General features: G+C 44.4%; 1 protein-coding gene across 1 annotated transcript in view; it reads right to left on the minus strand.

Moving 5' to 3' along the window:
* The window catches only part of SCP2 (sterol carrier protein 2), a 77,044-nt gene that overhangs the window by 7,134 nt on the left and 44,595 nt on the right, over nucleotides 1-25,315 (minus strand). Inside the window, exons 12-14 of the mRNA XM_044676218.1 lie at nucleotides 15,325-15,490; nucleotides 4,247-4,340; nucleotides 417-546 (exon numbers count right to left, since the gene is read on the minus strand). Of these exons, the coding sequence (XP_044532153.1) occupies nucleotides 417-546; nucleotides 4,247-4,340; nucleotides 15,325-15,490 (390 nt within the window). The remainder of the gene's footprint in view (nucleotides 1-416; nucleotides 547-4,246; nucleotides 4,341-15,324; nucleotides 15,491-25,315) is intronic.

Raw genomic sequence — 25,315 nt, forward strand, 5'->3', positions numbered from 1 at the left:
CAGCTGTTTCCCCCAAGAGAATCTACATTTCTTGTGAGGGTGCCAGTTTGATTTGTCTTCCGCCCAGCGCACTGAGCCCAGTCCGGGGCCCCCCCAGTGAAGGGAGGCAGAGATGGCGGAGCTTCCTACACCCCCTGAAGGACTAGAGAAGGCAGTGGAGAGCAGAGAAAGTCTACCCCCACCCCCAGGTCTATTATCAACCTTGGTCTGGTCCTGCGTTCTGGCTTCATTCTCCAGACCAGGGCCATGTGGTGGTATTAGGAGAGTGCCTGGGGAACGAGGCGGCAGGGACGGAGGGAAGCATTGATACTGGACAGCCCTGGGGCTGGATGCTCCAAATGGAGGAATGAGGTGTCCCGGAGCTCCCCACATTACAGAGTCTATGGTTGGAATGCCGCGGCAGCCACATAACTAACCTGAATTAACATCGACGGAGCCTCGGCCGTTTTTCACATCCACCACCCAAGTGGCTTCTTTCCCTCCAGGACCATCTTTCACCTTGAAGGCAAAAACACCTCCAATTTTCTTCACATACTGTTCTCCCTCCTGTCAAAAGGAAGGAAAAAAATTAGTTCCAGGCTGCCCAACCTGATGGATTTTCCTTCCCCAATCAGAGTTGCACAAACATCTGGAGCACCCCCAGGAGAGCTCCCAGAGAGGGGCTGCTTCTCCGGCTCTCATGACAAAAGCTAATGAATGAGTGAGGGGAGGCCTCAGCTGTCAGCGGGTCCAGCCTGCCATGATTCCTGAGGTAAAAAGGAGGCCTTCTCTGCCTGAAATTGTATTCTGAATCAATCATAAAAATCAAAGAGAGAGAGGGGCCTGGGCTTTTGTTCACACGATGCGCACACCTGGAATAAGCCACCCGATGCCTCATCTCCATTGGTAAACTGGGAGTGATGAGAGGGACCAGGCTAGTCCCAAGTCTTTGCATTCCCAGGAAGCACCAATGCCACATGCAATAAGGGCCTTCCCTTGGCAAGGCACCAAGAAGGCAAATATCAAACAAAGAGCTTAGAGATCTAAAGGCTTCATCATCAGGGGGAAATCTGGCCAAAAACACTTCTACCTTGTTACTTTAGCATCTGGAAGGTAACCGACTCTGACCCCCCCAAACCCTTCCCCAGGGCCACAGCACCTGGCACCATCTAGGACAAGGTTGCCATCAAGGAAGCCCTTCCCATTCCAGGGAAGCCCTGACGGCTCCTCCCTAGGCAACAAGGCCTAGTCTTCCTCTGCCCTTCCAGCTCTAAGGCTCGTCCTGTGCAGGACCACTGAGAACCTGTGGCCAGTTGTGAGCCAAGTCCTCAAAATACATGTTGTATTTACTCTATTCTGCTTAGACCCCAAAGAAAGAATCAGAACCAAGAAGCAGAAACCCTAGGGGTGGATCCCAACAGGTGCCAGTCCTGTCTCTCCCAACACCCCATCAGTCCCTAAACAGCAGGCAGGGAAGGAGGAAGCCAGAGAAAGTGGGGAGCAGAAAGAAAGCACTCGCCCATGTCTCCGGGCCTCCTCCTGCCTGGCCCCCATGTCAACGGGCCATCCTATGCACCGATGTGGTAAAAGGTCCATGCCTGACTTCCAGGCAGCTTAGGGAGGCTCGTGCCAAGGAGGACAAAAGTGGAAAGGAAATCTCTGCTAGAGCTTCCTCTGCTGTTTCCCAGTAAGTATTAATTTACCGAAGGTCCAGGCTTTTCCCTTCCCGCCACTCACAGGAGGAACCGAGAATTATACTCAAGAAACTAACCATCGTGGGAAGGAGAAATCAGTAAGTGGGAAAAGCCAGAGAGCTGGGCCTCGGGCAGAAGGCTTAGCCAGGAAAGCAAAGGCCCAGTCACTTATGGGGCTTCTGTTGCAAGGCTGAAGTTCGACTCCTGGGGCAATTCCAATAGATGAGACTACTGATGGCTCTGGGGCTTTGTCAAAGGAGGTACACTTGGTGTGGGGAATCCCCCACCAATGCCCATGACAAGCACAGGAGCAGAGGACAAAGCCCAAGTGACTCACCCGGGGTCCCAAAGGCAGCCTCTGACCCCTGCAGCTCTCCCTCACTCTCTCCCACAACATCATACTATCTTTGTGATGCCAGCTTAATAATTATGGTCCCTATTTTTGTGATTAACAAATTACATTTTTGTGGCCCTTTAAAGCTCTCTCCTCCAAAGGGCCCCAGGAAGGAGGCAAGCACTGATCTCATCACCTCCACAAAGCTCTGGGCTCCGACTGTATGGCCAGCCTCCCAGAGTGGCTATGAGTTCCAATTCATCCCACTGGGCCTCTTTAGCTAGCCCTCGTGATGGTCTTACAAGTGCTCCCGTCTAATCTTTCTGGATTGAACAGGGGGGACATACTGGTCCTACTCCGCTATGTCACAAAGAAAGCAAAAAAAACATGAGAATATTAGAGAATTTTGATTCTGCACTGAAATATTTGCACTTTAATCAACTTAGATTTTCTTGAGGAAGTTAAAGGAGTTCTGTTTAAAGCTCCATGGAAGGCAGCTACCCTGGCTTGGAGTCCAATGGAGCCCCATGAAGCCAGGATGAAGAATTGGGGCTTTTGGCTTGGGGAAGAGAAGCTGTAGAAGAGGAAATGAGAACTGTCTTCAAAGTCTCTGAGGAACTCTAAGGTAGAAAAAGAACTAGATGAGTTCTGCTTGGACCCTTGGCAAAAACGAGGCAAAATGGATGGAAAATCCAGACACACATTTCTGCTCCCTGTAAGCAATAAGAACCATCCCAAAGTGAGACAGGCTGCCTCAGGAGATAATGGCATCCCCATCACTGGAGGACGTCTTCACCAGAAGGCTGGATGATCAAGTGTCAGGAAGGTGAAAAGTGAAGATGTCAATTTAGGTATAGGTTAGCCTGCATAACATCTGAGGTCCCCCAGAACTCAAGATTCTGTGAAAACCTATTTCTCCCATAAAAACATCCCTGACACAATACAGGATACTGGATGGCTAGACTGGCCGATCTTTGTATTCCAGGTGTGCACAGTGCTGATCTGATGATCCTACTAGAAAATAGTACTAGGGCAGTGATGGGCAACCTTTTGAGCTCGGTGTCAAAATTCGCCAAAAAACCAAGCCTAACTTGGGTGGTATGTCACTTCGCGAAAAAAACCATAATTTCACAATATTTATAGTTTAAATAACAAAAATGTATAATTGTAATATATAACTATTTAATAAACCAAAATAGGTAAATTAATATAGGTAGAATTATCATCTATAGTGCACAGAGTGTCTACACTACACTACAGTAAATGTTTCATCCTCAGCAGGCGGCCCCATACTTCTCTGTATGCAGCTGCATGTGGCCACATGTCATCGAAAATGGCTATGCGCGTCAGTGATGACACGTGTCACAGGCTTGCCATCACTGTACTAGGGATTTGAAAAGGGAAGAAGAGAATGGACAGAAAGCCTTGATTCTTTTGCTTTAAAGTGAACAGCTTTCATATATATTTAAAATATATACATATATATGTTTATCTCCAAAGGTCAAGTTAAATAAATCCTCCAAATCAGCTATCTAAATATCAGAAAAAAGAATGGACTCGAGATTTCTTTAGAAGTGGTTATGGAAAAAAAACTCACAAGCAAAACCAATACATTTTATTTGAAACTTAAACTGCACATGGCGGGGGGGGAGGGTCTATTCTATAAGAACTACCACTTTGAGCATTTCCAAAATAAGGTCTATCCAGTCTGTATGTCCCAGATATTAACACATACAGCAAAAATTATTTTTAAAAGACCCAGATATATAAAAAAACAACTTCTTCCAAAGCACTGATTTAGGATTTAAAAATCAAACCATGTTCCCTACCTCTTAATCCCTCTGATGTAGAGGTCCTCAGTGTTTGTTTTCTCCCCTTCCCATTCCAATGGGGCATTCATACTTGCTGACTGACTGACCCTGTTCCACTCAATTTCATTACCACACTTAGGCACTGGCCAAAGCTCTTTTGCTCAAATTATTAGTTAACAAGACCCTGAGAAACAAAGTATGTGCAATCCCTGGGATCAAAGGGCTGGCTGAGATCCAAGGTCACCCAAGTAGCAAAAGCAGGGTTCAACCTAGCACCTCTGATCCCACTTTCAGGGATCCGCCTATCCTCTTCAATCCAAATTATCTCATTCATGACAGTGTCTGAATCATGGATTGCTTTTCCTTTGCTTTGGGGTCTATTCCCTTAACCCATATCCTTCTAGACAAAGATGAAAAAGATCACTGACCTCTTCGAGTTTCTTCTCAATCTCTTTAAAGATGAGATTTGCCTTAAATCCATCAGGTGCTGAACCAGTGGGAGAAGCTTCAATCTTGTAACTTCTAAAAGAATGGAAAGAAACCAATCAGTTTATTTAGCACTCAATCAATACCCATTCACTGAGCATTCCTATGTGGCAGGTACTGCACAAGGCAATGGGGACCCAAAGACAAAAGCAAAACAATCTCACATATTTGAGACAAAAGCAAAACAATCTCACATGTTCGCATACAAAGGATATACAGAATAAAACAAAATCAGCCTCTTAGTTGAACCCATTACAGTATACACAACCTTTGCTCAAAGCCCCACCATAAAAGGCAATGTGCCACCTATCCACACAAACTTTTCTACCTTCAGACAGCACTAATCGCTCATTTGTGTCTTCTTACATTGAGTAGAAATGTCGCTCTTTGCAACTTCCCCCTAGTTTTCTGCTCTCAGTTTTATCTGGCTGGGTGCATCAAGTTCCTCCACCAGGGCAGATGGTACCTAATCAATGAATCAATCAATAAACTTTTCTTAAGCCCCTACTATGCACCAGGAATTGTGATGAGCACCTTAGAAAACTCCCTGGACCCTGAATAATCCATCTAAGCCTCCTGGCTTGAATTGGCCCCCAAGTGAACACTGCAAGAAGTTTTCCAAGCTGCTCATCTTTAGGTTCATTTCCTTTTGTTTCATTTTCAATCGAATTGCCATCTTTTCAGTCATGATGTGAAATCTGTTTTCCTCTCAACTCTCGAGATCTCCTCTTAACTTCTCCTATGATCTCCTTCCTGTGCCCTTTTCTGGATTTGGAGTCAGACACTGAGCTGTAATATTTCACTCCTCCACACTCCAGGCCTCAGCATCCTTTAAAGGTCATGGTTGGATTCTGGAGGGCAATTTAGAAGACAGTTTTTAAATCAGAATGGTGCATAATTTGAGCGAGTTGAAGGTTTCTGATTTTGTTGCTGTGGGAGCTACTTTACCAAGTCCAAGTCCAGAACTCATTCTCTATCTAATTCTCACCCTCTCACCACTCTATCTGTTATCAGTTTCTTCTGATTCCTTTTGTTCACTGAGGGATCAATCTATAGAGGGCAAAACCTTTCTACAACAAGGTCTTATTGACAAAAAGCAGCTCCCAGAAATGCTCTGCGTCACCTCCAAAATCACACGCTCAAAAAAAGTTTTAAGTTCCTGGGTAGCAGAAGCAGAAACTTAGAGAAGTGTAAGTAAGAGATAAATAAAAACAAAAAATAACTTCTTCCTATCAGGACCCATGCCCTGACTATGGCTAAATTGTTGGCAGTCACACATCAGGAAACTGTACCCCAAGTAGTTCATCAGAGATGACAGACAGACAAGGCGCACTGGGTGCAAATTCCTCTTTTGCTTCTGAGTACTAGAAGAACAAAATTCTACAAGAAGTAAAAAAAAAAACACATTTTACCCAGATACCAATCCCTGACATAACCAACCTACAAGCAAGTTGAGCTCCAGGCCTAGAGGGCAGCCTCCAAGACTTGTACTACTTCAAGACATACTACAGGAGTCAGAATGGATTCTTGATTCTAGAGTAAATCCTCATCCCATCTGCCTCCTGGCCTCAGTGGCCAAGAAATTTTCCATATGGAGGTTTACTCAACATGCCTGAGGGACCTTGCTTCAGGTCCTGTCACATTCCATGCAACATAAGGGTTTCTGTTTGCCTCAATTTCCTCATCTGTAAAAAGGGGATAGCAAGCATCTACCTCCAAGGGCAGAGATGGTGAACCTTTTAGAGACTGTGTGCCATGCCCCCAAGACCGAATGCCACAAGCGCCGCCCCCCCTCACACACAAGGGAGGGAGGAAGTACTCCCATTGGGCTGCTGAACAGAGGGGCTGGTGAAATGAAGAATGTCCCTAGCCCAGGTGGAAAGGGAGAAGGGACTAAGTGCTCCTATTGGGCAGCTGGGCAGAGGGTAGGGAGGCACGTGGAGTGGGGGAGGGGAGGCTCTGCTGAGTCTCTCTACCTTTCTAGTAATGAACAGGGGATGGTGAGCCCCCTTTGGCACACATGCCATAGGTTCGCCATCACATTGCAGGGTTATTGTGAAGATCGGATGAGACCCAGCTACTTAATATTTAACACCAGTCATTGTTTTTATGAAGCCTCCATATCACTATCTAACCAGGGCACCCCCTTTTCAAGTTACACATTGCTTAATTATTAACTTATACTTCTTCCATGAAAACATGAATAAGCTGCTGCCTGTTTATGCCCACCACAGGGCTCTGCATTCCCCAGTTTCGATTTCTTGGAGATTGCAATATTCCCAAATCCAAAGTCATTTTTTTTTTAACTAGAGCTGTGATTCCATCCATGGAAGGGGCAGTTCTTGGTCAGGAATTCCCTTTCCCCTCCCACGCCTTGGGAGAGGTCTTCCTGAGGCTGACGCATGCTTAAGCACTACCTCTCATTGCTAAAAAAGCCAGAAGGGGACTCTCAGCTTGTTGGTTTAGGGGTGGGAGAGACTTCTGTTTGAAGGAGAAATCTGGGGTCACTGAAAGCGCCCAGGAATGTCCCAGACACTATCTGGCCCATTTCCATCCCAGACCCTCCTTTCGGTTGGGCCACGGCTTATGACCTAGTTACACCCAGTGTAGTAGCAGCTCCACCTGCATATTACTGTCTCTCTGCAGGATGGGCATTCTTGCCCAAGTGGTTTCTCCTGTGTGAACTGCTAGGCTGCCTTTCCTGAGCGCATGTAATGGCACGTGAGGAGCTGTGCAATCCACAATGTCCTCCACCCACAGGAGTGTCCGGAGGATCCCACCATCTGCGAGGAGTCCCTCCTCCCATTAAGAGTCTGTGCTGGACACGTTCCAATCCTCCATGACTGTGGCAGTGGCAAACACCTCTAGAGAGTCTACGTCTACCTCGACTATGCCTCGCTTGATAAGATCAGAAGTTCATCCAAAGAAGTTTTCTCTGCGGCTTCATCAGCTAACAAGTACTAGAAGACCTTACCATGAAACCCAGAGAGCCTTTAAGGCTGAATTTTTTTCTACCAAATCAAATGCTTTTTTATAGACAATGAACAATAAACAGAGTGAGATCTTGTATTCTCTATTCCTCTGAGGGAATTTTGACAGAGACTCAAAGAATACTGTGTTCTACATACATAATTGGACCTTAAAATGACCAAGTCAATGAAGTGGGTCCTTGTCAATTCTGAGGCCACAATTTCCAGACTCTCCAATTTCATCAGCCTGTGTACAGCCTCCACCAACAAAAGTTGCAACCACCCTGAACTTAGCAGATGTTCTTCTGGGAATACAATGGCAGAAAAACTCATGTCCCTACGTGCAAACTGTGGATGAGCCTTTCCCTTTTGCCTACGTACCTCCCTTAAAGAGCAGATACACAGTCTTATCACCAGACTCACATTGGAAGTGTAGAAAGGCAAGTTCTTTAAGTGTAAGTGGTTTTCAGGAACCAGAGTCACTTCCATACCATATGGAGGTTATAGTGTAGAATTTTTGTGGTAGTGAGGACAAGAAGGTGAAAAATGGAATAACCAGCCTCTGATCTCGAAAAAACTTCGAATCTAGCAGGAGGTTATGTGTATACACATTTGAATATGACAAGTGCAGAGAAAAGGCCAAAGAGGGGAATGATAGACTAGAGTGAGGGATCACTTCTACCTAAGAGGAACAGAGAAAGGTCAATTTATTTAGAGGTAGCACCTAAACAAGGTCTTGAAGAAAGAGATGGATTTCAGGAGGCAGATAAGTGCATGGGGAATGGCAATAAGCAAAGATAACCTAAGAGGACAGAACAAAAATCAAAACCAGCTACAAGTTCAGTTTAGCTAAAACGTAGACCCCATGAAAAAGTGACATGAAATAATGCTAGAAAAGTACTCTGGAGACATGGTAGAAAGAATTCAATGCCACATTAAGGAGTTTTGATCTTCTAGGAAATGGGGAACCACTGAAGATCTGAGTAGGAAGTGTTGTGATGAACAGACTTTTGCATGACAGAAAGAACTTTGGCAATTTTGTGAGGGGCAAATTGGAAAGGAGGCAGAAAGGAAGAAGAAGGGATGGCATTAAAATAATGCCAGCAAACAATAATACAAGAGTGAATTAGGAAAGAATAGGGAGGACGATATCACAGAGGTAGAGACAATGAGATCTGGCAAACTACTGGATGCTGGGTATGGGAAGGAGAGAAAAGAATGAAATATGATTCCAAAGTCTGAGGCCTAAGTGACTGGGACAATGGTGATGCATCAACAGAGACACAGGGATGAGGTGAGGGAAGGAGGTCAGTAAACATGAGAGGCCAGCTGTGGGAATGCCAGTAATGGGAAATCAGGGATAGAGTTCTGGATTAAGGAAGAATGGATGAATAAAGAAGGCATTTATTAAGCTTAGAAGTGTGTGCCAAATTCAGTGCTAAGAGCTGGGGTTACAAAAACAAGAAAATACAAGGCAGTTTATGGAGTGTTTAGACTGGGAAGTCCAGGTGGCCCAAAATAGAAATGATCAGAAATGTCCTGGAGGGCTGAGCCCAGGCAAGATACCATAAATGCTCACCAAATAAAATCCAATGATAGAGAAGTAGTAAGTGAGGCTATGGGAGTGGAGTGAGGGCCTAAAAGAAGAACAGAGAGAGAGGAAAAAATGAGGCTGAAAATAAGAGTCTGGCACCCACACTCAAGGAAAAAGAATTAAAATCCACAAAGGAGGCCAAAAAAAGAACAGAGAAGTAAGGGAGAACCATAAGTAGAAAGAGGGAAGTCAAGAAAAGTAACAGGAGGGAATGGTTAACAGTGTCAAATGCAGCTGACATTCAGGGAACGCTCTGCATGGCTATTACAGGGTCTTCTGTGACCATGAGAGTTTCAATAATAAAGAAGAAGGTAGAATGCAAGGAGTCAAGGACGGGAGACTACAAACTATTCTTTTTACAAGACTGGTGGTGAGAAGAAGCAACATGACACAGTAAAATCAAGTGTACATTTGGAGTCAGGAACGAGAAACAGTTAGTCTCAACCCTCAAGTTTCCTAACTATGTGATCAAAGGCAGTTCCTTTCCCTAAGCCGCAGTTTCTGCATCTCTGTAAAATAAGGATGATAAAACCTATAGCTGTAGCTGTTGAGAGAACAAATGAGAGAACATGTGTATAACCTTGCCTTAAAGGAATATATAAATGTCAACTAGTATTATAAGGTGGAGGGGGGCACATAGTTTGAGGGGATATCAAAATCAAAAGAAGAGAATTTTTTTTAAATATAGTAGAACATGTTTACAGGTAGAACAGAGTCAAAAGGGGGAAACATTTGAAGATACAGATAAAATTTCAAACCAACTGGGAGAGTTTGACATTAAAAATTAATATACTGTGCTGCTTTTTTCCTTAAACAGACCATAGTTCCAATTTATAAAACTCTTCTAATTCTATACAAGGCTTATTTCTCTACTTAAAATAAAATACACATTTTTTTCAATCAAAACTCCAAGAGAAGTTATATGGCCCTGGCAACATTCCAACATGTTCAAAGCTGCTCTAAATGAAGGGAAGGTCAAACAGCAATCAGAGCCCTCTGAAGATAAGAGAAATGGGATTGCTCTGGTTTGGCTTTCTTCTTTAAAGACAGTTTTACAATCTATGAGAGCAGAGCTTGGACTGGATGCTCTGATAATCAAAATACAATTACCATTATTGCTTTACAACAGGAATATTTACTGTCCTTCCCCTAATTAATTACAGTGCAACATGGGATAAAATGAGACTTTTTTCTTCTACAGTCAAAAACATTTTATACGGTTGATAAAATCTTTGGTTAGGGCAGGGAAACAAGATCAAGATAGAAGATGTATAACAATTCCCCAAATAGTACTGGGTCTTACATCTTTGACTCTTGGGTAAAAATGAGGTGTTTTTTTTCCCAATTAAACTAATTAAAATAAGAAGCTATCACATGGCAAGTATCAGAATGCCTTACTTAGCATTGAGATCACCTCTGGAACCAATAACTATTATTTCTCTCATATTTTGAGAACTCTAAATAATACCGTGAGGCTTCAAATGATCGATCCTTGAGGATCGCTCCCAGTCCAGATTGCAACCTACCCATCAGGGCCTTCTCATCGTGTACAATCTTTGTCTGTCATCCTATAAATCCTCTGAAAAGCCATTTTATACTTTGGACTTCAATGGACCCTTGGACTGTTCATTAATCCTTTATTCCTCATCCTTACTCCAAGACCAGCCCATCTGCCTTTGTTCTGGTTTGCCAATTCTTTAATTATATCTTTTTATGTTACCTTCTTGCAAACAAGTCATCCCTGATTATACATTGTAACCTACTCACATTCAACATGGTGGGCAAGGTGTAGTGAAAGGAATTCATCCACATTCCAAGGACTTAGGATTTGAACAAGGAGCTATTTTTTCACACATGCACAAACTTGCTCCAATAACCCAGATCATTGGGCTTCTCTAAGTAAGTAGCTATCACTGGTGTGGCATGATAGTTAGTCGTTGCCTAAGGCTCTCGGAGATCATGTCTCTTGCCCGAGAGGGGAGGCAGAATTTGAATCTAGAACTTCCAGACTAGGACTCTCTAGGACAATGCCATGCGAAAAAAGAAGAGATGCTGTTAATGGACACTAGGTTCAGTCCAACAGCAGAAACCTCTAGAAAGGATTAATGGGAGGGAGTGAACAAGAATCACAGAGCAGAAGTAGACCTGGCTCCTTCACAATCTGTAACCATGGAGAGAGTGCCCCCGCATCAAGGTCAATGAGATTGTGAAACCACCCAAAGTATTACGGGAAGAATCTTTCTTTTGACAGTAATAAAAAGTACAGCCTCTTCTGGCCATGGTCATGTGGACTATGAGTTTATGTTCTAGTGTCTATCTCTATCAAGTCCCTATAAGTCATATCTGCATTCATAAATAATCAATAGCAACAAAGAATTCATTCTGCCAGAATGGCCACCTTAGGGCTAACAGACCAGCATGTTACATAAGAAGTCAAATCAACATTTACTGAAAGAGAAAAAAATATTTACTGAAAGGATGGTGGGACACAAAGACAGCTAACACGACAAACACGGAAGGCCAGCCCTAAACGAACAATCCTTTTGAAAGAAATGGTTGAACTAAAACTTTGCACATTAAAATTGGCAGCTGATTTGCCTGGGCCAAATTTTATAGGGTATGGGTAGGAAGATAACCAGGCTAACTCCCACACATATTTTGTGCATTTTAAGTTACTGAATGCCTAATGGATCTGTGGGTTAATCTATTAATCTCCTAACTATATCCTTTAAAATCTGACTTAAAATGGACTAACACAAGAAGCTCAAACAACAAAAACTTCACTAATTCAGACTGAAGGCTAAAGGAGTCCCTTAGAGAATCCTTTGAAAGGAATCCAGTTTTTATGGCCATGCAGAATCTATGGTAATCTGAATTAATGGCACTGCCTTAAACTTACTTGTGCAGCAACCCCAGTACAGTGTAAACCCTTTGAGGGCCAGGACTGCCTCTTTTTCATCCTTGTATCCCCAGGGTTTAGTGCACCATGGGACACTCTCACAGAAAGTCTGTCAGTTTGTCAGACGGTTCAAGGGCCTAAGCAAAACCCTGTAGTAAGCAAAGAGACACAAGACAGCCCCTCCTTCAAGGGGCGACAACAAGCAAATATGTACAAGATACATACATACACACACACACACACACACACACACACACACATTAACTAGGTGCTTAATAAATGCATACTGACTTGAATGACCTGGACCTCATTCATAAACAAAAATTATCCTTAGTGCATCAGTAGTTTTTCTTTGAAATGTCTTGAAAGCAAATACTCAAACACATTTTTGTTCAATTTGTTCAAACCGTTGACGCATTTTTACCCTCCCTACATAAGGGAATCCTTTGTCCCAAAGGCAGTGAAGCAAGAAACTTCCCTCTTCTCCTATCTGACCTACAAGAATTCCAAGTTGGGGTATCTTAATGAAGTTTATTATGTAAAGAAAAAATTGCTGTTTTTAAAAGTTGATTCCTTAAGCTGGTGCTTAAAAGCAATTAATTAAAATGTATCCCATTTTTTCTAAAATAGCATCAATCTTGCCTGAGGTATAACACAAGGTCAATACTTAATGTATGTGGGGCTAGCTATGGGCCACTGGCCCACATCATCAGCCTCAGTTTTAGTCTTAACCTTTGTTAGTCCTCATTTCTTTTGACCATGTCACAGTTTTGGAGCTGGGGAATGATAACTACAGGAGCTTCTTTGTATGAATTTATTATTGAAGGCTTTATAATGAAGTCGTCTCCAATTAGCTGGTTTAAAAAGTGATAGTTTTCTTCAATCACTCAATCTAAAATTTGGAATACAAAAGACAAGCCAATACTTATCAGAAGCATAAGCCTGTCAGAGTAAATATAACATATAACCCATATGCAGATGAATATAATACATGGTAGCCTGCAGTGAGAGGAAGGGGTATGGAGCAGCCAGGTGGCACAGTGGATAGAACACCAGGCCTGGAGTCAGAAGGTCCTGGGTTCAAATCTGAACTCAGCCATTTCCTAGTCATACGTCCCTGGGGAAGTCACTTAACCTCAACTGCCTAGTCCCTGTCGCTCTTCTGTCTTAGAAGATAAGATAGATGGATATATGCCTGGGGTATATGACTTTAAATGATCATTCTATTGCAAATATTAATAATATGGAAGTAGGTTTTGAACAATGATACATGTAAAACCCAGTGGAATTGCTCGTCAGCTCCAGGAGTGGGGGAGGGAAAGTACATAAATCATGTAACCATGGGGAAAATATTCTTGATTAATTAACTGATTGATTTTTTTAAAAGGTAAGAGTTTTAAAAAAGGCAGAAAGAGTGTGATTTAGAGAAACTGGAAGAGGGTACCTGGGAAAGTTTCAAGGCAGAGGTAGCCCCTGAACTGTGCCCAGAAAGAAGAAAACGATTTCAAAAAGCAGGGACCAAGACTAAGTGCTCCAAGCACGGGGGATGGAAGGCCTCCAGGAATGCACAGAGGGGTACAGAGTAGCCCAATCTGGCTGAGAGTGCCTGTAAAGAAACGTCATAAAATAAAGATGGAAAACAAAAGCCAAACTGTAAAGAGTTTTGGATGCCAAGCTGAGGGGGTTGTTGTTTAGTCAACAAAAACATATTGAACATTACAATATAAAAAGCCTTTTCATAGGTGTTTCGGGGGGTTCAAAGATGAAAAACAATTTAGTGGGCAAAATAAGCGACCAAAAATAGGCTGTAACAAAGTATTACTTAGGGTTCTGAGGCAGGAGCAAACATGATAATTGGGAGGGCCCAGGAAAAACTTGGAGGAGGAGATAGCATATGAACTGGTAAGGATGGGAGGAGGGACATCCTGGGGCAACTCAGGCCAGAAAGGATAATGTTGTATCTTATCATGTGGATCACATGGCCAGTGACAAGCCTTGGTAAATCATAGAACTAATATTCAGCAGAAGATGGGTGGGTGGGTGAGAACACAGTCCAGGTTGAAAAAAACAAAGGTGCCCTTTAATCTACATCAACCAATATATGAATAAATAACTTAGGACAAGATTTCTGTATGCTAGGCATGTGTCTACTTGCCCATGTTTTCCCAGGAAAGCTTTTCTGGAAGAGCCCTTAACTCATTTTGGTAGAATAAATGCTCTCATGTGTCTAGTGCCAAAAGTGATTTAGGATGCTAGGGATCAGAGGCCTAGAGGTAGAACCCACTCCCCTGTCCTTTTACAGAGGAGGAAACTGAGATCTTGAGAGCTGAAGGGATTTGCCCAAGATGGCAAGGGCATACCAGAAGCAAAATGCAAACAAAGAACCACTAAGCCTGGAGCCTAACCTTTCCTTGTGCCACCTACTTGCCTCTGATGTGGGATACAAGCTCTGGAGATCTCCTCTCTTAACTTTTTTTTTTTTTTTTTTTTTTTTTTGGTGAGCACCACCATACTTGCAGTCACCATGGTTGGTAATGTTGGCATTATTTGGCTACTCTTCACATCCTGCCAAGTACTTCTTTTTGTTGTCAAGTTGTCAAGTATATCTTAAACCTTATCTTATAAAGATTCCTTTTCTCTCCTTCCCATCTCTCTTCCCCTTCTCACTGGTAAGAAACCAAAATTGCACATTACAAACGTGTAGAGTCAAGTAAAACAAATTCCTGCCTTGGTTCTGTCCAAAAGACTGTCAGACTGCAGCCCGATTTTCGATGCCCTCTCCATCAGGAGGCAGCCAGCTTCGTCATAAACTCTCTGGAGCTGGGATGAGTCATTGTGTGCCAGATCAGAAATCCTAAGGCTTTTAAAGCCGTTTATCTTTACAGTACTCTTGGTCCTTACAGATCAGCCTGGTTCTGCTCACTTCACTCTTCATCAGTTCACACAAGTCTTACCAGGTTTCTCTGGAAATGCCTCCATCCTGTCTTAAAACCCAACAGTATTCCAACCCCATCCTAAGTCGCAACTTGTTCATGGTCCCCAAGTCTTTGCATTTTGCCACCAAGGGAGCTGCTACCAGTGCCGGAGCCCTTTTTCTTTTATCTCTCTGGGCCAGACTTATGCCTGGCACAGTAATATCGGCCCAGAGGGCCCACACGGGGCATCGTTCCAAAGTGCTCTCCGCCTGAGTGCCCCCCACCCCCTGAAGATGCTGATTTCCCAGCGCCCCGCCGGCACCTGTCCCTTCCCTTTTATGGCAACTCTGCCAGTCTGGTAGGTGGATTCGGTGTTTCGGGCTGCTCGATTCACGATTAGCGATTCAGAGCGCTTCACACTGGCTAAGGTGGCTGCGGTTTCTTCCTCCGAAGCCCACCTGTTCCTAGGATCAGTCGGGGCCTGCCTCCGGGGCCAAGCTGCTGTTTCCCCTTTCTCCCGCAGAGGCCCCCTAGCAGGTGTCTTCTCCCCAAAACCCGGCTTAAGTCGGCCCGCCCCCTCCCGGCACCCCCCTCACTCCGCCCACATAAGGCAGGTGCTGCCCCGGCTCCCGCCTCGCCTCACCTGCGGGCTGCCGGGGCGTCGTTGGGGAAGCCCATCCTGTAGAGGGTCACAACTACCGCTCCGCCGAGGCCCAGGTTGTGCTGCAGCGCGACCTTCGCCCCCGGAACCTGCCTCCGGCCCGCCTCCCCGCGCAGCTGCCAGCACAGCTCCGCGCACTGCGCCAGGCCTGCCAAGTCAAGCACAGAGACACAGAGTGAGCGGGTTCGCTGTCAGCCAGGCCAAACCAGTCACGCCCGGAGCGAGCGAGCGGAGAACTGACAGCGCCGGCGAGAGGGCAGGGGCGGCCCAGCCCAGCTAGGGACAGACTGAGCCAAACCCTGACCCCTGCGGCGAGAGGAGGTCGTAAGCCAGCGCAGGCTCAGCGTCCCCTGCACCTCCCTCACTCCCTCAGGCTCCCAGCTCTTGCAATAGCCTCACCCCACAAGCTGTTGCCAAATCCTATCTACCTCGGCAGCAATCTCGCACAGATTTCACCCGGCAACCTCTCCTGTCCATTTCACCTCAGCAGCATCTCTCACAGAAGCCCAAGCTTGGCCTGCTTCCCGATGCCCATACAGCTTTTCCCGTCCCGCCTCCAGGCTTCGTACCCGCTGGGCCCCCTGCCTGGAATGCCTTCCTTTCACCTTTTCTAGACTCCTTAGCGGCCCTCAAAGCTTAGCTCAAGGGCCACCTCCGAAGCAATCTGTTAACAGGTTAGTACCAGCCCAGAAAGGGCTTGAAATGCCCAACAGCACCGGTCTGGTTTATTCCGGAGAATGCTGAGAGCCACTGGAGTAGAAGAGGAGCCCTTCTTTTCTGAGCAGGGGAGTGATGTGGCCAGAGGCCTGGCCTGGGACTGTTTGGCTGTTTGGGAGAATCAATTCTGAGGGTAGCCCGAGTGAGAAGGGACAAGATTCCCTCATCTACCAAACAAGCCCTAGGTGACCGCCAAGATTCTTTCCAGCAGCCAGAAAGGATCTATGGCACTATGAAATATGCAGAAAATGGTGATCCTCGGAATCAGGCTTTTCCTTTCTCCATCTCCCAAGTTCTCTGCCAATATTGCAGTCTTCTTCCTTATCTTTATCCTCACTTCTCAGTTGGGGTTAACCTTGCTCCAACTGGCCTGATTCCACAAAAACAGATGAGGTGCCAGGGACTCCCCACTGGTAACCACAGTGCCCTAAGATCTACAAACCCCATCTGAAAGATAAGGGAACTCAGGGAGGCTAGCCAGTGTCAGAGGCAGGGACCAAATCCAAAGCTCTCCACTGCCCCAGATATATGCCATAGGTTCCTTAGACCTGAAGTACTATGAAGATGGCCAGACCAGAATCATCTAACTACACAGTCTAACAGCAAGTGTGTCAGCTAGCGAGCTCTATGTGTATGTGTCTGTCTCTGTCTCTCTCTGTCTCTGCTCTGTCTCTATCCCTCGCTGACTGTCTCTTTCTCTGTCTCTGTCTGTCTTTCTCTGTCTTTCTCTCTGACTCTGGCTCTGTCTCTTTCTTTCTCTGTCTCTGACTCTGTCTCTCTGTCTCTCTGTCTCTGCTCTCTGTCTCTGTCTCTGACTCTGTCTCTCTGTCTCTGCTCTCTGTCTCTGTCTCTGACATTCTGTCTCTGTCTCTCTCTGTCTCTTTCTCTTTCTCTGTCTCTGTCTTTCTCTTTCTCTGTCTCTCTCGAACACACATGCCAAGTCCCTCGTTTCCTTATAATTTTTCTCTTCTACAAGCTGATAGCAAATGGAACATTTACATCCTTCAGCCTTTTTATTTTTTATTCCCTGCCAACCTTTCTGAGGGAAGAAGAGTTAAATACAGTTCTAACCTCTGGGAACAATAGAAATCAAAAGTGGACCTCAGATTTTTTTTGCCAAGAAAACTCTCACAACCAGTTACTAAAACACAAAACATTTCAAAACAATTGGCCCTTTGTTTTAATTTCCTTATATAATCATCCTCATGAAATGGCTTTCCCCCTTGAAGTTGGGGGGAAACATGCTAGAAGTACACATGGCAATAATATACTTATAAATGAAGGTTCATTATTCAGCTCAATCTAATCCCATTATCTGACTAATGGAAAAAGAATGGATAAATTATAATGGTGTTATATTCTACTATTCAATTTCTTTTTTTTTATTGCAATGTCCATCCAAGAAGCATGGTGTAGTAGATAAAGAATTGGCCTCAGAATCAAAAGCCCTGGGTTCCAGGCAGGTCTCTTCTACCTACTGGCTGTGGGACCCTGGACAAGTCATTCTCAGCACCCAGAAAACTATCTAAGACTCTGAGGTGTAGAGGTGGCCTTCACAGAAGTTCCTCACCTAAGTCTCCCTATACTAAGAAAAATCATAGATATGGTCCAAAAAACAAGTCATTTGCTCAAAAAACATTTACTGAACACCTGCCCAGCTCTCTTCAATGGTCTGTGCAAGGGCGCTAGGGCAGATAAAAAGAGGGAAAAGATATACTTCGAGGAGCGTAGTAGGAAAGATAAAAAACAAAGATAAATCAAGGCAGATAAATCAAGGCAGAGATATAAGTGGAGTGAGAAGTATTCAAAGAAGTAAAAATCATTTCTGACCAGAATGGATCAGAGAAAGATTCTTGGAGAAAGTATCTGACCAGGGTGGGCATCTAGAAAGGTGAAGTGGATAGAACTTCAGGCGTATAGTCACGAGGACTCAAGTTCAAATGTGACCTCAGGTACTTCCTAAGCTGTGTGACCCTGGGCAAGTCACTTAACCTCATTTGCCTAGCCCTTGCTCTTCTCAGAATTATTACTAAGACAGAAAGTAAGAGCTTTAAAGAAAAAAAAAAAGACACTTGGGTCTTAAAGGACAAAATTTCAACAGAGGGAGATGGGTCAGCCCTGAATCTTGGGACCATGATTTCTGAGAGGTGAGTTTTCACCCTATCTTGCCCAGAAAAAAAAAAAAAAGCTGGCAGGCTTCTTCCCCACCGTCTCCAAACTATGCCACCTTCCCCTTCCAAACCCTTTCTAACTCTCTCCTTCCAAAATGTGTTCTCTTCCCCTATTAAAGAGTGTAGACCCTTAAAAAAAAAAAAAAAAAAAAAAAAGAACAGTGCTGCTTGGGTTTGAATCCCCAGTGCTCAGCACCCATATAGAAAATGCTCAATAAAAGCTTCTTCATCCATCCATTTTCCAGGAGGAAGTGGAAGAAGGATGGTTTGGTACAGGCAAGGGTATATCTGGGGACTGCCCAGTGGAGGTATGTTTGGCTGGAGTTTGCAATAGGTGAAAGAAGGAGATACAAATCAGGACTGGAAAGCCTGGTTAGATTTAGGGCAGTGATTCTTCCTCTTCTTTGTGCTCCTTGAGCAGTCGGCCCTTCTCCGGATGCATCAACTAAAAGGAAATCCAGGGGTAGAAGAAATAAGGAAGTCCTTATTTTCCCACCTATGTTATTCCAGGGTTAAGAAACCCCGATCAAGAATATCAGGGCTGCTGAATCTAGCTCTTAGGCTGGGGAACAAGGAAAAGGCTGGGGGCAGGGCAGTGCCCCGACCACAACTGTGACTTTGGAAGCTTCGTCCACCATCCAGCGGACAAGTATAGGTGGAATTGAGAAAGAGGGACCTTCATCAAAGGTGAGAAGGTGGCTGCAATATTCCAAGAGAGGTGAGAACTAAGGTGTTAGGTGTAAAAAGTCAGATTCCTCAGTTCTATCAACATTCTACTAGTCAGCCCTTCAACCAGAAAGCTTGGAGAATCTGGCCTTTAAATGCCCCAGAAAACCCAAGCAGATAATCAGTTCTCCATTGTTAATCACTATTGCAGCAAAATCTGATTTTGAAATGCAAAGCACAGTTTTTTAGCAGATAAACTTTCCTCATACATTTTTGAGTTTGCTTGTTTGTTTTAAATATTAACTATAGGCCAAAGAGCTTGACCACCTCTTGACAAGACTCTAAAATGTATTATTTAATACGTGGTTCGTAAATAAGGAGGAAAGGTAGCAATGATCACCAAGAGCCAACAGTTTTATCAACCAGATAAACCAAATTACCCTAAAGTCCTTTTGTGGCAGGGGCTTAGAGATAAGAGTAATGCAGTATCTGCACTTTCTCCAGGCTTGAGCAAAGTCTCTGATGGTCTCTCTTGATAGTCCTAGATGAGGGCTAGATGATGGAATGGGTAGGTGGACTCAAAATTGGCTCAGCAGCCAGAGTCAAAGAGGAGCCACTAAGGTCAGTCTCCATTTAAAGGCCCCGGGACCCCTTTGCTCTGGGTCCTATAGTGTTTCACTTTTAATCAGCAACTTGGATAAAACCAGAAGAAAGGCCAATGAAGTTTACAGATGACAAGAGTCCAAAGTCTCTAAAGATCTCAATGGACCAGAATACCCTCAGCTGAATCTAATAGGTGAAATTCATCGGGATCAAATGAAAGTCTGAGGGTTGGGGTCCAAAAATCAACTTTACAAGTATAAGATGAGAGAGCCTTGGAAAGAAAGTAGCTCACCCAATAAAAGCAGAGGATTTAGTGAGTTCAGTATAAGTAAATAATGATACGGCAGACAAAATTCATTTCTATTAAGAAAACATTGCAGGCAGGCTTAGGGAAGTAACGCTGATCAGAACTAATTAAAAGGACTCCTCTGCCACTTACAACCTACAGGAATCTCAGCAAGTCACCTCTCTGGCCCTTCCTCCTTCCCTGAAAAGTGAGAAGGTTGTATATATTGCCTCTAAGGCCTCTGCTAGCTCTAAATCTATGGCCCAAATACATCATTCTAACATTGTGTTGCATTCTGGGCAACAACTTGGTTTGGGAAACACATGATTATATCAAACAACACCCAGAGAATGGCAAGGAGGCTGATGAAGATGCAATAAAAGCAGCCACCTGAAGAACAGACTGAAGGATAGGAGAAATACCATCAAGCTCTCTGAAGGGTTATCGTGGATCTTTGTTCTGCTTGGCACCAGTGGGCAAACCAAAAGCAATGGGGAGAATGCTGAAAAGCAGCAGATTTCTGCTAGATTTAAGGAAAGACTTCCTAAGCAGAGACGGGCTCAGAAGGAGACCACTTGCCTCCTCCCCAGGGTTTACCACCTGCCTGAGGACTCCACACATGAGTGGGCAGCCCTTTAGGGATTTCTGAAATGGCTGATGGCCTCTGGAAGAAGGCCTCTCTAACCGAGATACTCTGATATCATCAAAAGGAAATGCAGGGGCAGCTGGGTAGCTCAGTGGATTGAGAGTCAGGCCTAGAGACGGGAGGTCCTAGGTTCAAATATGGCCTCAGACACTTCCTAGCTGTGTGACCCTGGGCAAGTCACTTGACCCCCATTGCCTACCCTTACCACTCTTCCACCTATGAACCAATACACAAAAGTTAAGGGTTTAAAAAAAAAAAGAAAAAAAAAGGAAATGCAATCTATTTCAAACATGCCTATTAAGATGAGATTCCATATTAAAAATTAGCTTGCTTCCCCAAGGACTCACTGGATAGGAGCTGATGAGAAATAACCCATCACTGAAAATTCACTGTGCTAGCTCAAATGCCCAACCCTGCAAAGCCTCCAAGTTATCCCGTTTTCCATTTCTACGGACTTATTCAGGATCAGCTCTTAGCTTTCAGCCAAGTAAAAAGTGTTACATAATTTAGGAGGCAGCTTTTCAGCAGGAATATTACAACCGTACATTTCTAAGTAGTTTGACTGGCCAGGCTGGAAAAAAATGATCTCCAAGACACTTCCAAGAGGAATTTATGTTTATGATTATGTTTATTAATTCCAAGCAGATGGGCATTATTTTAGCAGCCCCCGCCCCCAAATCCTTTAACATGGAGCCAAGTAAAAGGTAATTCCATTAATAAAGATAACACCAACTTTGCCAAAGTGGATCTCCCTCATCCCCAAACACATCCAACATAGCCATGGAAACCATCTGAAGGCAGACGTCAATCTTTAATCATGTTTAAGTTTTCCCTTTGCTATTTATTTAAGATATCACGATCAGATGCAAAGGTCACGAAGGCAACGCTCCAGAACCCTCTCACTTGAACATGTATTGTGTAAGAGAATGCTAACTCCCAAGCCTCATGACACGTTAAGGAGAACAAATCACATTGTGCTAAGTGCTTCAGGGGAATGTAATTACGTGTAATCCATTTGTTGCTCAACTGGAACCTTTCATCTGGAATATGTACCCTCTCACAGGGAAACCAATACTTCCTGCTTCTTTAAAATTCTCTCTTAAAGGGAGGCAACCAAGGAAGCCTGTTTCCAGTTTAAAGCAACAGTCAGACATGGCACAGAGACCAAGGCCCAAGGAATCCTAAGGAAGCTTCCCATCAAATGGCAACATGAGTCCTCACACCAAGGGGCCAATTCACGAGCATTTATTAAGCGCCTGCTATGTGCTTGGCACAGGGGAGACAAGTACAAAGAATGAAAGAACCACTAACGGAAATGAGCTGATGGGAGGGATGGCAGGCTAATGGGAGAGACAAGAACACATTAGAATGAGTAATAATAATTGATTATTTCTATAGCGCTTACTGCGTAGCAGCCACTAGGCTGAGTGCTTTACATATATTGTTTCGTTTGGTCCTAATGACAGCCCTGGGAGGTAGGTGCTGTTATAATCCCCATTTTACAGAGTAGGAAACAGAAAAACAAAGGTTAAGTGAGGTACCCAGGATTACTCAACTAGTAAATGTCTGGGGCTAGAACTGAACCACAAAAATAGAGCATAAATATAAAGTGAATAAAGCAGAAAGGCCTCCAAATAAGATCACTCAGACACTCAGACACCACATTGCAAAGCAGTCCAAGATGGTGAGTTTTCCCCAGGGGAACCCTGGGGAAATTATTCTTCTGTATTCTGAAATTAAGTAATCCTCCATAGTTTTCTCGGGCAGTGTAGATGCCCACAGCTGGTGCTTATGACACACTGGGAGAGAGAAAGGGACTAGACCCTCAATGCCACTGGCAGACAGAATTCATAGGGCTTCCCATGGTATTTGGCCATATTTCAGGCAAACAAGGCATCTAGCTGCTGCCTGAACCTAACAAGCTATCTCCTTCCTCCGTGAGGTGCCAACAGTCTATCCCAGTGATTCCCAAAGTGGGCGCTACCACCCCCTGGCGGGTGCTGCAGCAATCCAGGGGAGCAGTGACGGCCACAGGTGCATTTATCTTTCCTATTAATTGCTATTAACATTTTTAAAAAATTAATTTAGGGGGCTAAATAATATTTTTTCTGGAAAGGGGGCGGTAGGCCAAAAAAGTTTGGGAACTACTGGCCTATCCTCTATTCCTGGAATAAACCCCTCTTCCTTCTCCTTGACTCTCTTGTCTCCTTGTCTCCTTACCTCTCTTCAAGGATAACTCAGAGCCCATGTCCTCTGAGAATCCTCCTTTAATCCCCTGATTTGACCCTTCCCTTCTAGAGAAGGGTCAGTTTTCTAGAGAACTTTGATATCTCCTTTGCCCCATTACTCCCTGCAGCAGGCACACTTCTCTTCCTGGTGATGTGGAAGGTGGCATGGCACCAAACCCTGGGGCTGAAGTCCAGTAACCAGAGTCTGCAGTCACTCCCTGCCTCAGTAGCCTCCTTTTGTAAAAAGGGGATAATACACTACTTCTCTCAGAGGGCCATTACGAGGAAAGAAGTGTGCGAATTCTGAAGCACTACATAAATCCAAGTTATTGCTGTATTATTATTGTATCCCCCAAGCAAATGCAAGCTGCCCTAGACCTAAGGGTTCTCAGAATTGGCCAGTGAGGCAATCAACTTTAAATGTGAAGCGCACCTTAGAGAATCACATAACAAAGTGTGCTAAGAGATACCAGCCAAACTGGGAAAGGAACCCGATGTGCAGGAGTGAGGTGATATAAAAGACAAGCCGGACCAGTATTTGTGTTCTGTTGAGTTCCTTAGAAAAGGTCACGGACAGTTGGGTAACTCAAAAAGCTGGAATAATGAATGTCTTAATCCAAGAGATTTTCAAATCAAAGAACTCTTTTTGTTGTCTGCAAGATGGATTCTACTTTCCCGGCCTTCCCTATCACCTTCGCCCTGACTCTAACCCGAAATCCCTAAAAACACCCTCCCCATTCCAGGTCGAATTATTCACTGTCTTTAGCACTGATGCCTTAAACTTATCAATCAGTCAACCAAGCACCAATTGAGCACCTACTCTGTGCCAAGGGTACTATGTTAAGAGCCGGGGCTCAAAGACCAAATTGAAGCAAGCCTGAGCTTCCCTTGTCCAACACAGACATTTATAGGTGCCTACAAAACATATAGGCACCTAGGGGACTCAGTGGATAAAGAGCCAGGTCTGCTTGAGTTCAAATCTGGCCTCAGACACTTACTAGCTGGTGACCCTAGGCAAGTCACTTCACCCTTTTTGCCTCAGTTTTCTCATCTGAAAAATGAGCTAGAGAAGGAAATGGCAAACCTCTCCAGTATATTTGCCAAGAAAATCCCAAATGGGGTCACAAAAAGTCAGGCACAACTAAAATGAGTGAACAACAAGAAGCCATATCAAATCAAATTCAAGGTAGCTGTGGCAAGAGAAGACATTAGCAGCAGATGGAAGGACCAGGATGGGCCTTAATCCAGAAGGTGGCACTAGCCTGAGTCTTGAAGAAAACCAGGATTTCCGGGAAGCAAAACTGAAACAAGGTCGTTTCAAAGGCTGGACTACATCTCTCAGGCCTGTAGACCTCTACTATCCTATGGGAGGCCATCTTTGCACCCCTAGCACTAGCACAGAGTAAGTGAGCCTGTAGGCTGTATCCTGTGACTTCTTAGGTTTTCATCATCTCCTCTATCCAACTGTCTTCCTAGATCTTCACCTCCAACACAACCTCTGCCTCAGGTTCCATATTTCTGATTTACCTTGAAGCCTCCCCTGCACCTAAAACTCAACAGGACGACAATGAAATTTATATTTCAAAGAAACACCACTTCCAGATCTCCACTTCTGCATCATCAGTGGAAGATGCAGCCATTCTCCCTGTCACCCAGCTCCGTCATCACTTCTAACTCTTCCCTGGGCCATCATCATTTTATCAGCTGTCAAGTCTCCCTGAGTGTATCTGTCTCTTCTATCTGTCCCCTCCCTGGCTGCAATCGCCTTCATTAAAATTCACCAGTCTGTTTACCTAGACTCTTATGGCAGCAAACTAACTGGTTTTCCTATCTCTGATCTCTCCCTTCTGTAATATCTCAGGAAAAGTTCCAATATACTTCTACTATCTTATCTCTCCTCTAATCAAAAGCCTCACCCCCTCCATCCATCCAATGCCCACTAACTGCTGTTTAGTCACATCTGTCTCTTTGTGACCCCATTTGGGGTTTTCTTGGCAAAGATACTAGAGTGGGTTGCTATTTCTTTCTCCAACTTATTTTACAGACGAGGAAATTGAAGCAAACAGGATTAAATGACTTGCCCAGGGTCACCCAGCTAGTAAGCGTCTGAGTTCTGATTTGAACTCAGGAAGATGAATCTTCTTGACTACAGGCTCAGCCCTCTCTTCACTGCACCCCCTTGGTTCCCAAAGCCTACCACAGAAGGTACTAACTCCATTATCCTAGTCTTAAAGACCTCTATCATCTTTTCCCAGCCCTTTTTACCCAAACCACACTGAATTTTACCCCATTCTCCATGTTCTTATCTTGCCCCCTCCCACCTCACTCAGTGGTTTGGTTTTTACCTCCCCTCAGGATGAGACAGATGACGTCACTGATCTCTTTTTATCTTCCCCCCCCCCCCCCCGGGCCTTCCTTCAAGGTCTATCCCAAGGGCCACCAGGACCATGAAATCTTTCCTTCCCTAGCCTCATTCACACCCCCAACTCCCAGGGCTGCCTTCCTCCTCATCTCTGCCCTGATCCCCCTCCCAGAATCCTTCTCTCCTCCTTTCTCACTCTGACCATTAGTCTTACAGCTCTGGCAAGGACCCTTCCTTATCCAATTATCTGTGACTGTACCCAGGCTGGAAATTGTTGCGAGGAAGATTAGATTA

This window comes from Gracilinanus agilis, chromosome 4 (genome assembly GCF_016433145.1).
Source record: "Gracilinanus agilis isolate LMUSP501 chromosome 4, AgileGrace, whole genome shotgun sequence".
Taxonomy (NCBI): Eukaryota; Metazoa; Chordata; class Mammalia; order Didelphimorphia; family Didelphidae; genus Gracilinanus; species Gracilinanus agilis.